Genomic DNA, 17,014 nt, shown 5'->3' on the forward strand with positions numbered 1-17,014 from the left:
GCTGTCATTTTGGGCCATTTTAATCCTAGCCAATTTCCCTTTTATTGGTAAGACTCAAACCTTGTATATGGTGATTCTGAGGTAAACACCTTATCCATTGTCCCAACCCCAACCCTTAATAACACATTGTAACTTTACCCTGCTCTGCTAAACTACTATTTATCTTAGTATTTGCTTTCAGATGTGTTCTACTATACTCTGCATGCAAGAGATAAAAGAAAAACTATAAAAATCTTAAAAATCCTAGTAGCTGCTACAAAGGAATGTCACACAATCAAACAGAAAAAATAAAATATACAACCAATGTATTTAATATTTATTTGAATATGCAATTTTCTTGATGCTTTCTTTGAAATGCAGTGACTTATACAATACTTTTTGGTAAGAAAGAAGGAAACATCTTTTTCAGGCTGTGAATAAGATGATGTTAAACTGGTACTATATGGATTCATATGAAGCCTTGACCTTTTCACAACTCAGGACTGCAGTATCCTCATCTCTGTAACAGGAATGTAGCTTTGATACAAGTTCACATTTTTGCTGCATACAAAAAAGGAAACCAGTAAGGCAGCAGTGTTATTCTTTAGCCAGGCACAGCAGAAATGTAGGCCTTACTCTGATATGTAATAACACTGCATTGCTCATGTCTCACCAGCATCTTTATGTATATAAATCATCATAATTAGTTACTCAGACATTTGCTTCTGTTTGGATATATTTTTACAAAATGCTGAGTAAATTCAACACAACATTCAAACAGCGCTCTTTAGAAATTAGTGGTGGAAATTCCTTGGAAAAAGGCTAATAGTGAGATTTCTTTGCAAGAGTAAAATCAAGCCAACTTTGCATAAACATAAATGTGTAAAACGGGAATGTCCTTCATCTTGAAATTAATGAGGGAGGTAGTGAAATGCATTGGACCACCAGCATGTTGCATAAGTCCAAGAAATAACAGTTGGTTGCTGTTTTTATGATCAGTGATGCCCTTGGGCTGTTTTGTAGCAATGTGCTTATTGAGTATGTATGTTTGCTCACACACACCTCTGTGCATGTCTATATGCATCTGCATGTATTTGTGGTGAGAGGGTGGTATGTCACTAAGCAAAGTGGAAAATACTATTTGGTTAAAATGTTAGCCGTAATACAATGTTCATAAATTTAGTGGCATAAACAATATAGGTTAATTTCCATACTACCAGTGTTTTGAAATAAACTCTGGTACAAAGACTGGGTGTGTGTATGAAAGATAGAGAGAGACACACACACATATATCTATATATATATATATATATATATATATATATATATATATATATATATACATACAATACATAAAAACATGGTCTAAGGCAACAGCTAAAAATAGGAGTTCAAATGTTATTTTCCGAGTTCCAGGTAAGAAATCTTAGTACATCATAAGTAGTTTGTTCAAAACCCTCATCAAATTCAGTAGGTTACATATCATGGACATCCGCGGTGGTGCAGCGGTAGCGTTGTTGCCTCACAGCAAAAGGTTCGCCCGTTCGATTCTTGGCTGGAGTGCGGGGAGTGCCTTCTGTGTGGAGTCTGCATGTCCTCCCCGCGGTTGGGTGGCATTCCAAAGACATGCGTAGATGGGCGTGCCTTAATTGAAGGTTGAACATCGAGCTGGTACCTCGGCGTTCGTCAACATCTACTGCCAATCATTAGTGGACCGAAGTTCCGCTCTGGTGACTCCTAACCAGGAAAAGCAGTAAGACAATAACAACATACTTTTTCATGGAAAGACAGAAGTGAGTGTTCACTATAAACTGCTGCTCCAAATCAAGGTAATCTTCTAGTGATTTAGGCCTACAGTAGGACATAAAATGGCCACTGTAGAACTGGCTTCAATATAATGAAGCCAAAAGGGAGCAGTACCAACCATCTAGTTAGGGAAAGTACAACAGGCAATCAGAATAAGAAATCCAAATCCCTTGTGGAGAGGAGAAAGTGAGAAGTGTGGCGGGTGAATGACCTGGTGGATGTGTGTAGGTGAAAAGTTGTTTCTGTTGGTATCTAAATGCATTAGAAAAGAGTGCAAAGGTTTGCCCACCCCTTACCACAAACAAAAGAGTATGGATGAAATCTGTGGAATAAAGAATAAAATTAAGTGTTCCTGTCATTAACTTTTCTAGAGAAATAATTGACCCACAGACAAAAAAGAAATAAATACATAAATAAATAATTTAACCTGAGTTTAGATGAACTCAGAGTAAAGGTGATAAAGTATTCTGTTTACTTTGAATTAGTGTAACATCAGAGTTAATATGTTTGTTGATTAGTGCTGTGGAACTAGTGCCCTCAGATCAGGAGGTGCAGCCTCTCCACAAAAACAATTTCAGAAATGGCTGACCTTCTGCACTGTAAGAACAGTAAACAGGGTGACAGGCCAATGTGGCTGAACAGTCAGGTGGCTATACGTTCTTCAGCATGAATATCAAGAGGATATTGTGACTACAGTTGTTTTTTTGAGGTTTTTGTCAATGTTTAGAGTAGTGTTTCCACATTGGTCTTGTGAGAAAAGGGAAATCTGCAGTGGTTCTGATCATGTATTTTTTGATAACTTGATAGCACTCAAATTTCAGATTAGTTGTTTGTGCCTCATATACATTTCAGTATTTGTTTTACTGTATGGCCTTGAACTTCTTTGCTTACAGCTAGACCACACTGCACTATGTGCAGCACATCAATAACCCAAGTTAGACAGTAGCCAGTGGATGCCTTGATAAAATTTCCCCTCCCGAGTACTCCAAAAATGACTGTTTTTTTCATCTATAGCTATTGTACTTTAAGTTGCCTTATTCATCTCTGCCCTGTGCAGACTGTATACAGTGGTAGAATCACAGAAGCTTATTATGATTGTGTTTTTCCTGTTAAAAATGACTCAATAAATAGTCAGCTTTGCAAGCCTATCACTGACTGCTGTAATTTCAAAAGCCTTACAACCAAACAGCCAGCATGCCAGTAATACCCACTGAACTACCATATGTGAATATCAGATATTTGCTCACCATGAGACTACAGTCAGCTCTGAAGTCATTCATCACCAGCCTACTGCTAGATATTTTAGACAGTGTAGCAACTAGCTTGTGTTCAGTAACATGCAATTTTTACCATATATTGAATCTATATGTGAGAAATGTAAACAGTTACTTAAAATGGAGGCAAACTTCTTAAGTCATGTAATTGTCATGTGATTGTCAGAAGTCACACATCCCTCGCACAACAGCAATGCAACATCAGCATTAAACACTAACTAAATCCACACCAAAGCTTAGGAGACTTTGCAGACACTGTACTAATACACTCAAACACCTCAGTAGCACATTAACATCTAGGAGCTGGTCAAGATGTGTCGTCTTCATATGCAGACCTGCGGGATACATGGAATACTTCTTCATGTGGGCATTGAGGTAAGTGTGGCTTTCAGAATCCTACCTGTTTTACTAGGGATGGTCTGCACCTCTTTCTGCAGGACTGCTGCATATCAGCCAAGATGTTTTCTGCCCCCACAGTGCCTTTTTTAGGCAAAGTGTTAGTCTCTTAGATCTATGAGCCCAGCAAATTCAAATCAGGCCTATACTAACATGGCACTGCCCAGTGCTAGAAATCTGAACAAAAGTCACCCACTCTCAAGATTTTCGTAACCTTTAAAAAAACAGAGAAATTTGCAGACACCCACAAACATGGTACTGATGAATTGATAACACTATTTTTGTACTTGATGTTAATGCCTCCACTCATTTAAAACCTTCAATAAGGCTGGTCCTGTCAAGGACAGGAGGGAATCACTGTCAATTTATTCCTAATACTATCACCTTGAACCTACTCCAGCAGGATAACAGAATTTTACTTATCTTCATAACTACAGGTCCACCCACTTTTCATATAATGGTCAACTACAGAACCCCTAACATGACACTCTCAGCCCATGAAGACTACCTTAAACTAGAATCGCTATCCTATAAACCAAACACAGCTATTTTGAGTGATTTCAACTCTCCATCTATAAACTGGCAAGCATGTATCACTAATAATGCACAAATGTTATTGGAAGTCATCAGCAAATACTCTGTAGACCATTTAGTATCTACCTTTACTAGGTGCTCAAACCTTCTTGATCTGGTTTTCACAAGTATGGCACAGTTATGTACCATATCCATACTTATCTGCTCACTGGTCAAACCTAGCCTGCAAACTACAGTATTCTTCACAGGAGCCCAGCCAGATCTGCCCTCGAATCCCACTGTCTTCAGAAACATTTGCAAAGCAAACTTTCTAGCACTAGTTTCTGAATTAAATTTAAAAGCTTCCCACCCTTATAGCTAAATAGTCACATTTACTATGGAATATTACTCTCATCTAAGCTCATGCGTTGATGTTTCTGTCCTTATTCATCACAAATACAATGCCAAGTTCAGAAACATACTCCTTTGTTGGAACCCCAGCATTTACAACCTCACATGGCATCATACAACTACAGAGTTTACTGCAAATATAACTGCAGGCGTATTTAACTCGACTCTCTATTCTTTGTTCTGTCCATGTATTCCCCTCCCACACCAATCAGAAAACACACTTCATTTTTACCTCCAAATAAGTGAGAGACTCCCTCTCCAAAACAAAAAAACATGAGTTGCATTGGTTCAGATAACATACCAGGCTGTTTCTTTTTTAGTACGAAACACTGCTTCACTGGCTCCTTTATAGACCTACTTAACCTCAGTCTGTTCACTGGTTATGATCTTGAAGCCTGAAAAACATCTGTGGTGGACTCTCTTCCACAAGAGCAGTCCAGTCAGTGACTCTGGGAAGTACAGACTAATTAGCTTCAAATGCCTCATATGTCACGTTATGGAACACACCATCAAGGAATTCATAAGTAATGACATTAGAAGTTTACAATCCCTCGACCCAAATAAATACAGCTTTGTGAAAGGTATATACTGCTCTCCAAACCAGGATGACTTCTCTAAAAGAGTCACAATGGCGCTAGATAAAAACTAAGTAGTGCACACTACCTACTAAGACTTGTCTTAAGCCTTTGACACTACTTTGCACTCTGGAATCATTGATAAATTGACCCACCTAAACATTAACCACTACATAAACCACTGGATAGCTCTCATTCCATTAGGGTAGGTGGCACACTTAACTCAGTCACAGGACCATAGAAAATAGAGGGCAATGGGGCCATGTGGTCATTTACACCTTGCCAATACCCACCCTTAGGCCTTACCTAACTTTTTCAAGAGGGACAGGCCAGTCATGCCAGTGGTGAATTTGTGAGTAGCCATCCAATTGTCTAACTCCTTTTTAAAGGAAGATAGTGCATCACATTGCTTGATCTGGAGTAGACGTTTGTTCCATCATTGCTTGATAAATCTGTCTCGCCATCACAGATTTGTTTATCTGCTGAAGCAGATTCAGATCAAAAAGACTCAATACCAGTGGCATTCTACAAGGTCAGGTTTTAGGACTGTTAGTCTCTGACTTATGCTTTGCTGAACTCACATCTGCTGTCAAGGGTCCCTGGCTGGTCAAGTTTGCCAACAACTGCAAACTCGAAGCTGTGAAACACTCCAGATGGCTCCCATATCTTCCAGAAGGGTGTTACTCAAACAAAAGCAAAGTTGGATTAAAAGCTCAGTACTAAAAGTGTACAACTTCTTTGGAAAATTGTAAAACCCTTGCAACTGTCAAATATATTATACCTCCTCAAAACGGATAGTGTCATTAGAGACAAGATAGATTCATAGGCAATGAACACACACACACACACACACACACACACACACACACACACACACACACACACACACACACACACACACACACATCCATGCACACATACATACACATGGATGCACACACACACACACACACACACACACACGGATGCACACACACACACACACACACACACACACACACACACACACACACACACACACACACACACACACACACACACGGATGCACACACACACACACACACACACACACACACACGGATGCACACACACACACACACACACACACACACACACACACACACACACACACACACACACACATCCATGCACACACACATACACACACACACACACACACACACACACACACACACACACACACACACACACACACACACAAGTCTTTCACTAGAATGAGCTGCATTTTTTCTCAGACTGAAATGCTCATTCAAGTAACATGGGCATTTGAGATTCTTGAGTGGAATTGAGCTTTTGAGCTACAATAAATTAAGCACTGCTCCTCCCTCCAAACCTTTATACTCTGCCTCTCTGCTTATTATCACTCTTGAGGCTGATCAGCCTTGGTAGTCACTGCAATCATTTCTTAAACCTAAAAAAGTATTGCACTCTCCACCAAAGTTGTGCAACTTCTGCGTGCAAATAATTAGGTAGTGGCAGATATGGTGCCCTGGGTAACTAGGTGTAGTGAGTTGCCCTATTGCACAATACTACAGAAAACATTAAAATAGCCAAGTTTTGAAATACCACTGCCAGTCCTTTTTATAGCAGTCAGAATTCAAAATCGCTCCTTTCACTTTTATAAGATTCTACTGCAGGAAACTCTAAGCTTACACACACACACATACACACACACACACACACACACACACACACACACACACACACACACACACACACACACACACACACACACACACACACACACACACGCACGCACACACACACACACACACACACACACACGCACACACACACGCACGCATGCACACACATTTCAATCCAACTTTGTAAATATGTTAATTTTTCACCTCATGGCCTGGGTAATGGTAGAAAATGGTCTTTGGACCAGTTCACTGACCCAGTTCATAAATGAAAAATAAATAGATAAACGTATCTCAATTGCCCTATTTCAAACTAATCCCTGAACAATGAAAGTGAAGAAAACAAAGGTAGATGAACAGTTGTAAACATACTCCAATTTGGCAGAGTTACTTTGTTTTGTAAAGGTTTTCAATGTAAATAAAATAAAACAGTCATTAAGTTGTTAAGAAAAATATTTCCACAAATTACCTAGTAAACATAGTCACTGTACAACAAATGCAGTAATTCTAGAAAAAAAAAACACTGAGCAATATCATCAACTGTTTAACAATATCTTGTCCTTCGAACTTTAAATGTGATAGCAATGGACTTTAAAAATAATAGAAAAGGGTCAAAAAGAGGAGCTCTTTCTTATTTTCAAAAAAGAGGAGCAATTTCTTATTTTCAAACACAGGTCTTTATGTAATAGACCACAAACAGTTTATGATAAGAAACCTTTGTATAATTTGAGGTTTGTAATTAATGATGTGTGTTCCCATAAACGAGCTTAGAAAGGTCTAACTTTATGAAAAAAATATATAGAAAAGGTAAGGTAACATTTAACAGCAAAAATCACAGGGCTGTATTTAAAATCATAGCAGTTGCAAAATATGCCTCTTTATACAAACATTTACCAAAATGTAGGGGTGGAGGGTGGATACTTCTGTACACAAATATGTATAGGGAGTAGAAATGTTGTAGAGATTGGGGGTGGAGGGATTCGATGTAACATGGAGCTTAATTTGAGTTTACTACATTGCTTCTTATTACAGCAGAAGCAGAACTGCCATGATGTGGGCGAGTGGGTCTCCTGATCACGTTATTAATTTGATGGGAAACAAGTAGCATTTTGCTTCTTAAAAAAGGTATTTTTTGTTTAAGTTTTTATCTGAATGACTTGAGCTGTCCCTGAGGTAGGCTGGTAGGCATTCACTAGAATTGAGGCTAGTACTGAAAAGTTGCAGTCAGTGGAATGATGTCTGTTTCTTGGGGGTGTAATATCTAACAAAAGCCAGGAACTGAACTGAGGCCATAACTGGATTTCCATATTGTAAGTTGACTAGCCAAAGAAAGGAAGTTTGTTGAAGGAGTTTGTATATTAATGACCATAAAAAATAGTTTAGGACTATGTTGCCCTGGAAGCCATTTTGCTTTGGTTAGAGCAGAGCATTGCTGTTCTCTTTTGGGAGATAGGGTCAAAAATCCTACAGATGCTACTGAGGAAGGTTTGAAGGGAAGGGCTGCAATGTCTGCATACTGAGGCCATGATATGTAATGCATAGTCTAGACTGGCAAGCAGGCCTCCTTTTCTTATTACAGATCTGCCATTAGGAGAAAGGAAGAGAGTTGCCTGCTTTAGCAATGGTTAAGTGGTGTTTAAAGTTCATGTTTTAATCTATCCAAATTCCTTAAGTGTGTAAAGTGACTGACTGTCTCAGGGGCTTCAGAGTATTTATTGCACGTGGACCACATGAGGGAATGGAAGATAACTCCTGTGGTGTAAAATCCCTCTGTGGTGTACCAAATGAGGCAGGCAATGAAACAATACAGCTGTTTGGCAATACACTTTAATTAGTTTTTTTTTTAGCTGTTCAGCAACACACTTTAATTATTAAGCACTTTCATCTTTTAAAATAGGAACTTCTTCAGAATGACTATCATTGCACACAACCAACATTTAAATACCCCTCCAAAACTAGATACCACCAATCACATTAAACATCATAAAACAGAAAAAAATATCCTTTAAAAAGGCCATGTCAAAATAAGATCTGTAACATATTCCTAAAAATATATGTGCAAAAGTCTAAAAACATGTGCAGACTTATCTATATATGTATGTAGGTGTGTGTGTGTGTGTGTGTGTGTGTGTGTGTGTGTGTGTGTGTGTGTGTGTGTATGTGTGCGTGTATGTGTGTGTGTGTAAAATACACATATATAAAAAATCTATACAAACTCATATCTCTAAATGCTTCAGTTTTAGCAAACAATTTATATAGCAAGCTTCATTAATACCTGGGGCTTTTGCTGCATTGAGCAGCAATTGCCATTTAAGCTCACATTTATTGAGATGTTCACTAATAACAAAGCCCCTTTGATCCCTACTAACCTGGTCTACCACACTAAATATAAAAGAATGATCAGGAAATGACACATGTTTGGCAAGGGAATTTTTTATATTCCCTTTGCAAATATCCAGACGGTGCTCAAACTCTTTCCTTAAATTTTCTACTTGTCTTCCCAGAATAAAATGCTGCACATCTTTTGCAGGTAGCAATATACACAACTTGGGAAGATTGACATATAAAATGCCCTTTCAAAAGTATTTAAACTTCATTAACAGCTAAAATATCCGTAACATTCATAAATGGGCATTGGGCACAATGGCCACATTTAAACATGCCCTTTCTCCTACGAGAAACAGATTTTTGTGATTCCAAAATATTTGTAAAAGATCTTTCCTTCTTATATACAATCAATGAGCCCTTACCTAACAAATTGGCCATTCTATTATCACATGAAAATACAGTCCAATTTTTCTTCAATATTTCCCACACATCAAAACTATCTACAGTGAAAGTAGTAATAAATGCTCTCCTTTATCCTTCAATACTGTTTTGATGGATTCTATTATGAATGGGTTGATTTATCAAAATGCCATCCTCAACTTCTATTTCACCCCCACTATACGTCAAAATTGGTTTATAAAAACCCTGTAGTCTTTTTTGAATGACATTTTTTATATTATAAAGGAATTCCTCAGGGTAACCTCTACTTAAAAACATACCAATGACCTTATCACATTCATTTAAGAAGGCTGTAGGTTCAGTAACCATTCTTGCTACTCTCACTAACTGACCTTTTAGAACTACCCTCTTTTGATGTGTAGGGTGCCAACTGCTGAAGTGCAAATACATATTTGTAAAAGTACTTTTTCTAAAAATATTAGACTGGAAGCAACCTAACTCCTTGTTTTTATTAAATCTATGTCCAAAAAAGCAATTCTATCATGACCTATTTTATGAGAAAACTGTAAGAAATCAGTTGTACCATTCATATAGTGTAGAAATTCTTCTAATTTATACTCTGTACCTGTCCAAAGAATAAAAATATCATCCAGATAATGGGTATAATAAGACCAATATGTCACATAAGGACTATTGAAGATAAATTTAGTTTCCCATTGGGCCATAACCAAATTTGCAAAACTGGGAGCACATACTCACCCCATGGCAACACTTGTCACCTGCTTAAATAAATGCCCTTCAAAAGATATAATTATTCACAAGAACCACCTCCGTCAATTCCACTATAATGTTAACTCTATCCATTGAAAAACACTTCAACCCAAACAACAGATTTTCCATCCATATCAGCCCAATATCATGTGGTAGAGCTGAGTATAAATTCACCACATCAATTGTTAAAAAAAATAATACCACTGACATAGCATACATTATTCATCTTGGTCAGAAATTCCCAAGAAGCCTTACAAATTTGTGGACTACAAGCAACACAATCCTTCAACAAAAAATCTAGAAATATTGTTATATAATACATTTTAGATCTATTAGCATTCACTAAAATTCAAATTATCTAGGCCCTTATGAATTTTTCGGATACCAAAAAAATTAGCTATAACCGGGTGGTCATTCCACATGAAATCAAACCCATCTTTGGTTAACTGTCCTTGCATCAACATGTCTTGTAACAACACATCAATTTTAGCAAAAGCTACATTATCCTCATTTTGGGAAACTTTAATATACACATCCGAGGACAATATAGAATTCATTCTAGAGCAATAATCTTCAACATTCATGACAACCAAGCCATCCCCTTTATCTGGCTTCATTACCTTGATGGAACAATCATCCATAATTTGTTTAAGAAGGATCCTCTCATCCTTTGATAAACTGAAATATCTTTTATTTAAAGGTCTGTTTAGTTTGTCACTTGTTTCAAGTTTACAGGTTTAATTTACGAGTGTATAACTTTAAATCCATTAATACACTCACCAGATTCGCTCTTCTTGCAGGAACAAAGCTCAAACCTTTTGAGAGAACATCTACATGTTGGGAGGCAAAAGATTTAGTAGAGTAATTATAAACAATGAAATCCTTCCCAGTGTTCGAATCAAAGACTGGTTCCATGATGGAAAAATCGGAACTGAGCTCATTACCATCCATACCATCCCCAGGTATTATGCCTCGTGTGGTACACCATGGTGGGATTATACAGTTCTGAGTTTGTTATTTTCTCCCTTGGTTTCATTAATTAATTTCTGTGGTGTTCCAACAATTATTGCTTTTTTTTGTACTGAGAATTATGTTATTGTGTGTTAGCCAGTTGATAAGATAGGGAGGTCTTGTTCTAGGTATTTTGACACCTGAACTGGCATGTTGGGTTCTGTATATTACCCTCTTTCTAGCATACATGATGGTGGGAAGATTGGATATATGACAGGAGAGGTTAATTACAAAGATGGAGAATAAAATGGGGCACAGAAACAAAAGTTGAGTGAGTGCAACATGTATCTTGTTTCCAGTAACAGTATAGTTTAAAAGAGGGTGAAACTTGGGAAACCGGAAGCTGAGCCAACCCCCCCCCCCAAAAAAAAAAAAAAAAAAACTCTCAAACCAGATATACTCCTTCACTAGCTAGTAAGATGCCCTGGGTCATGGTTAGAAAAACAGGCATGTAGAAGGTAGATGTTCTTCCCTCACATCGAACAGGACAGAGATTAAGTGGTGTAAAGAAGGACATTGGCCGCAGAAGATGCATGGACATCATACAAATGCTACTCATGCTAGTGCCAGGGTCAGTTTATTCCACAGGCTAATGCAATAGTCTCAGTCTACCACTAAAATGTAGCTGTTACGGACAAAGGTAGAGCAAGGCACTTACAAAATAAAACAGAACCACAAACAATGGGACATGCAGTGTATTTTCTAAACTAAGAAGATTAAATTGATTGAATTAGAAGGTAGAAAAAATCCCCACAGAGCTACAGTCTGCAGGGCCATACAGCAGGTTGCCAGAGGAGGTGTGCCAACAGTGGGCAGCAGTTCCATTCTAGGAGCTTAAATCCTATACTGCACTAAATTGGAAAGGCGAGGGGATCTTCTAAAAGGCTGCAGTCTGCAGGACCATAGAGAAGGTTGCCAAAAGAGGCATGCTAATAACAGAGCAGTTCTGTTCTAGGAGCTTAAATTCTATGCTGCACTGAATTAAAAAGAAAAGGAAGACCTTCCAAACGGTCACGGTTTACATGGCCATATGTCAGGCTTCTGAAGGAAGTGTGATATAACAGACAGCAGTTCTGTTATGGTAACTGATAAGGCGTACTTGCAATATGCTTGTTTCCACAGTTGAAGCAGAAATGCTCTGTTGGTTGCTTTGGGCCAAACCCATGGCTGAAATGGGTCCCTGGAACAGCTCGCATACCCAATTAACAAACAAAATACCAGCTGATATATTTTTAAGTTTACAACAGTATAAATACAGACATAAATGCCATGAGGGTGTATCAGCACTGAGGGCAGCAAATCTTAATGAAATACAGGAGGTAGACAAGAAAGGTATAAATTTTACAATATAATCAGACAGAAATTAAAAGTGACTGAAGCTGAGACAGCAGGTGCACAGATGCACACATTTTATTTATACCCGATTCTTTTCTAATTTCAAAGTGCTTTATATACAAATGCAAAATATAAGACTGGTAGTAATTTGTGGCTGAAGCCTATATGGTCAACATTCACCCATGTATAGCTCATATAATAACCAATATACTAGGTACATTTCATTTGTTTTTTCCAAGACAACACCTTGGGTTCTTTCACCTCCACATAGAACACCTGTATTACAGCAGGCAGAAAGGACCTTGGTTTAACATCTCCTCTGAAGGACAGTATCCCCCACTAGGGAATCAATATTTTATGCTGTGTAAAGATGGTAGTAATTTAGGTATTAGCGCAATCCTTACCTGGGACTACAATCCAGTCTTCAGGTTCAGAGATGGATGCGTTACCACAGTCAAAGATGCAGAAGGAATCATAAGACCTGAATACATGCACTTTACAAGAATTCAGATTAGTGGCTTAGATTCTGTGTCTAACAGAGGTATGGAGAATGTTCTGGGTAAGCAGATACTGAAGCATAAAGATGACGATGATGATGATTAATAGCTTCTTACTTCTGAACAGCATAATGGTGAAAAATGTACCATTCCTGATGAAAGTGGCATAGTATTTGTAGGTTTACTTTTCTGTGACTACCAAAACCAGTTTATCCAGTTTGCTTTTTCCTGTAAAAATAACACAGGAGGAAAACAAAAAGGTACTCCAAAGACCTCATCTTTAGGGGATTTGGGGAGTTGTTACCTTCCCATGTCACAGGCAAGGTTGAATTGTCACTAGAACGGATATCAGCTGTTTTTCTGGTTTGGTTTCCAGGTGGGTAGTTAGCTGTTTGGAGTCTGCTTGACCTGTCTGTGTTCACATGTTCTTACCAATGGTTTCTTCCCATATCCAGTGTGGGTATGTAAACTGGTGATGTTCAACATTGCTCCTAGATTCGTGCACTATTTCTTGCTTATTTTGTACTACTGATATTTATTTTGAGTATTAGGGTTCCTCACTGAGTGTTAGCTCCCCTGGCTGTACATTCCAGACCAAATATATACACACTGCATTCCAGACCAAGCAGAAGTAAGTTCTGCTTAACCTATAAGAAACAAAATACGACGGTTCCTGAAGCTTTATGGATACCTGAAGAACTACAACCCTATAATTCATCTATTAAGAAACCACCATACTTTTTCAAGCTTGAGTCATTTAGTGCCCAGTGACTTCCCTGATCTGGTGCCCCCGAACAACTGTAAGTTGAGGAGCAAAGAAAAAAAAGGTCTGTTCTCTGGTTTCTCTGACCTGGCTTTCCTTCAAGGTCCTAAGGAGTGCCAGGTCTGATGTTGTACACTCCTCAACTCAAGGAAGAAAGAAAAAAAAGTCTTTAAAACTGCAGCAAACTGCTTGCTAGATTTGTAGCAAGCAGCTTTCTACAGCTTAGACCATGCACAAAGCACTGGGCTTAAGTCCAGAACAAATAGTATTTCCATATCGGCATTCAGAAACATTGGTAAGGAAATTAATGTGCTATCGATCTAAACCCCTTAACACCTTATTCCTGAGGCTGCTGCACCCTTTGCCCCACCTTAGCTATACTTCTCCTTATAGGAAATGCTTCAGACTACTATACTTCATATGTCGACAGAGAGCCTGCCATTCTAAAAACAGTGTTCTATCAGTTTTAATGTCAGCAGAAGTTTGGCTAAACTGCATTAAGTATATAACCATGCTATTGAGCTGAAACAACTGAAAGAGACTGCCCTTTGCAATGTAAGGGATTCCTTACAAGAATTTGTATTCAGCTGTTTTTTTGTCAAATGGGACTCTGGCACCAGTGAATCAGGAATCAAAGCAACATTCTTTTGATTATGCAGAATATTCTGTAAAGACATATATTTTTAAGCTGCCTGTAATAGTGTCAAACCAGCTTATGTTTTGTTCTACTTCATTATCAGAATGCTTCATGACCAGTTACGTGACGGTTTCTGTTCATCTATTGCACAGCACATTTGATGCAATTTCACCATGGCTTCATGATGACTGCTGAAACACTTTGTTACATTATCAGCCTAAGCACTAGGTGGGGATGTGTGATTGTGTTTCCATCCAAGCATATGCGTGCACTCTTGTCACACTGAAAGTGCATTCATTTCTACTTCATTTACAGAAAAATCACATTCATATGGCTTGTAACACCATATAGTGTTCACAGAATATATGAAAATGCATGATTTATCATAACAAATGTCAATATTGTATGAAAAGTCAGTCTGCTGGCATTTAGAAATCTTTTAAATTAAGACAAATTGTTTTGGAAACTACTCTGGTAAAACACTGTGGTGAAGCAGATGTTTATATTTTTAATTTAGGGCTTCTTGTAGATGAACACAGTGCTAGCAATAATTTTCTCTCAATCAGGAAGACACACCCAAACAAAGACAGACGTCGAAAAGTGTAGAAAAGGCTAAGGAAAGCAGAATCTAACACTGCTATAAAGAAACAAAGAAATATTTAGTGAAAGGGTGCTGTATGCTTTGACCACATTTCTTCAAGAACTGTACAGGCGAGATACAGGGCTACAGCTTTAGTTATAGGAGCGTTGCTGGACTTTGTGGAGACAAACTGGCCAGCAGAATTAAGACATGACGGTGGGTCTACTGACCTTAAGAGCTGTCTAAAGTATGTTTTATGAAACATCATTCTTAAATAATTGTTTATCATACACTTATTTGATTCATCTTCTTGTCACCTCTTTATTCCAGTTCAGTGTCACAAAGGAACCAGAGGCAATCCTGGTACTCAATAGAAGCAAGGCAGATAAACTAATTCTGAACAGAGTACCAGTACATCAGAGGACACACGTGTACATATTCAGTGACACAGAACCTGAACACCTACAGTACAATTTCAGGGAGGACTAAGTCACCTATGGCATGTCTGGGATGTTAGAGGAAATGGAATCACCTAGTAAAAACCCAGAGGGACAGAGGAAAGAGATGCAGGTTTTATGGTGAAGACACTTCAGCCATAAACTAAATGGAAAAACGAAGCATGAAGCAACAAAACTAACTGCTGTGCCACTGTGTCCCTCCACTCCTGTTTTACACACCCACATTAGTCTTTTCTGTTGTAGACTTAATACAACAGATAGTACAGCATTTAAATGAAACTGACTAGTCAAAGCTTCATTATTCATTTTATGACTTGACTTTTTTTCTTTGTACAGCTGCGTCCAACAACTGCTTTAACATTTTATGCAATTATACAAATTATGTCTATGCTGTAACTTTCTCCCTCTTGCATGTCCCATCTAGTTTCACTAACACAGACCCCCATCACATGAATTCTATTTATTTATTTTTTTATTTACTAGGAAGGTGAACTGGACCAGTTTGGCCCCTTTTCAGTCACAACCTTTCTACAGTAATGTAATAAAAAAATACAACAAAAATGCATTCCAAAGGAAACTGCACAAAACATACAGATTACCAAGGTATCAAAGTAGCATCATGCAATACAACTCTACATGATGCAAAAAGCAAGATATTATTTAAACAGTTACAGAATGTACAATAAAATGAATTAAGTTAAACAGGTAGTTAAAAGGAACCAACAGAAGAGCATACAGGGTATTAAATATACATTTAATACATTGCACAGTGTATTAAATATACATTTATATGCATACCATACAATAATGTTGAACTCCTAGCACCCAAGTATTAATGGACTTCCACCACAAACAATAAAGCACAAGTTAACAAATGTCCGTGTTTTGAAAAAAACTGCACAAGTTTATAAAGCATAGGAACTTGTTCCTCTAGGTTTACCCATTAACATACATTCCTAGCAGACTACAATCTGTTATTCTGTACTTACCATCACTTACTGCACCAGCCCAAAGATTGGTGTCCTTGCTGGTTCCTCTGTCCTGTGACTGGCACTGCTGATCTCGGAATGTTGGCACTCCATTTGCACAGGGCACATTTTCACAGACTTTGTGCTCCACATTTGCTCCCAGGCAATTCTTTCCTCCTAACCCTGGGCTATAATAAGATAAGGGAAAATATATTATTATCTGGGGAGCCAAAAGTCTAGATGGCAATTGTCTTTCACATGCTGACACAAACTTTCAAACACACATTTCACAGTGAAGTGCTAAATGAACTCTGAACTTGACTATTCCCCTTAACAGTTACATTTAAATACAGCCATTTTGAAAGGCAAACTAATTAAATAACTGCATTGCCTATAGGTTCATAGGTTCATAGGTTCATACTAGGCTATCTGCCCTAGGGCATTTACAAGCCTAGCCAGAGTGTGTTTGGCTTTCGCCACCCATTTTAAAATGAATTTTGCTATGCCCTTTTTCGAGGTTAGTATACTTTGCATCTGTCTAACAGTGACACAGAAGTGATACCCGGAGTAAATCTATGATCTCCCATCCACTCATCAAGATTCCTCTTGAAGACAGTCAATGAGGGACTCTGCCTAACCTGGACTGGG

General features: G+C 38.1%; 1 protein-coding gene across 2 annotated transcripts in view; it reads right to left on the minus strand.

The window, feature by feature from the left end:
- Window positions 1-17,014, minus strand: part of ADAMTS17 (ADAM metallopeptidase with thrombospondin type 1 motif 17) — a 3,302,852-nt gene that overhangs the window by 1,324,959 nt on the left and 1,960,879 nt on the right. For both annotated transcript variants that reach the window (XM_044078403.1, XM_044078402.1), the window contains exon 13: window positions 16,388-16,554. In XM_044078403.1, coding sequence (XP_043934338.1) covers window positions 16,388-16,554 — 167 coding nt within the window. The remainder of the gene's footprint in view (window positions 1-16,387; window positions 16,555-17,014) is intronic.

The sequence above is a fragment of the Protopterus annectens genome, chromosome 7.part0 (genome assembly GCF_019279795.1).
Source record: "Protopterus annectens isolate FY-2018-M chromosome 7.part0, PAN1.0, whole genome shotgun sequence".
Lineage (NCBI taxonomy): Eukaryota > Metazoa > Chordata > Ceratodontiformes > Protopteridae > Protopterus > Protopterus annectens.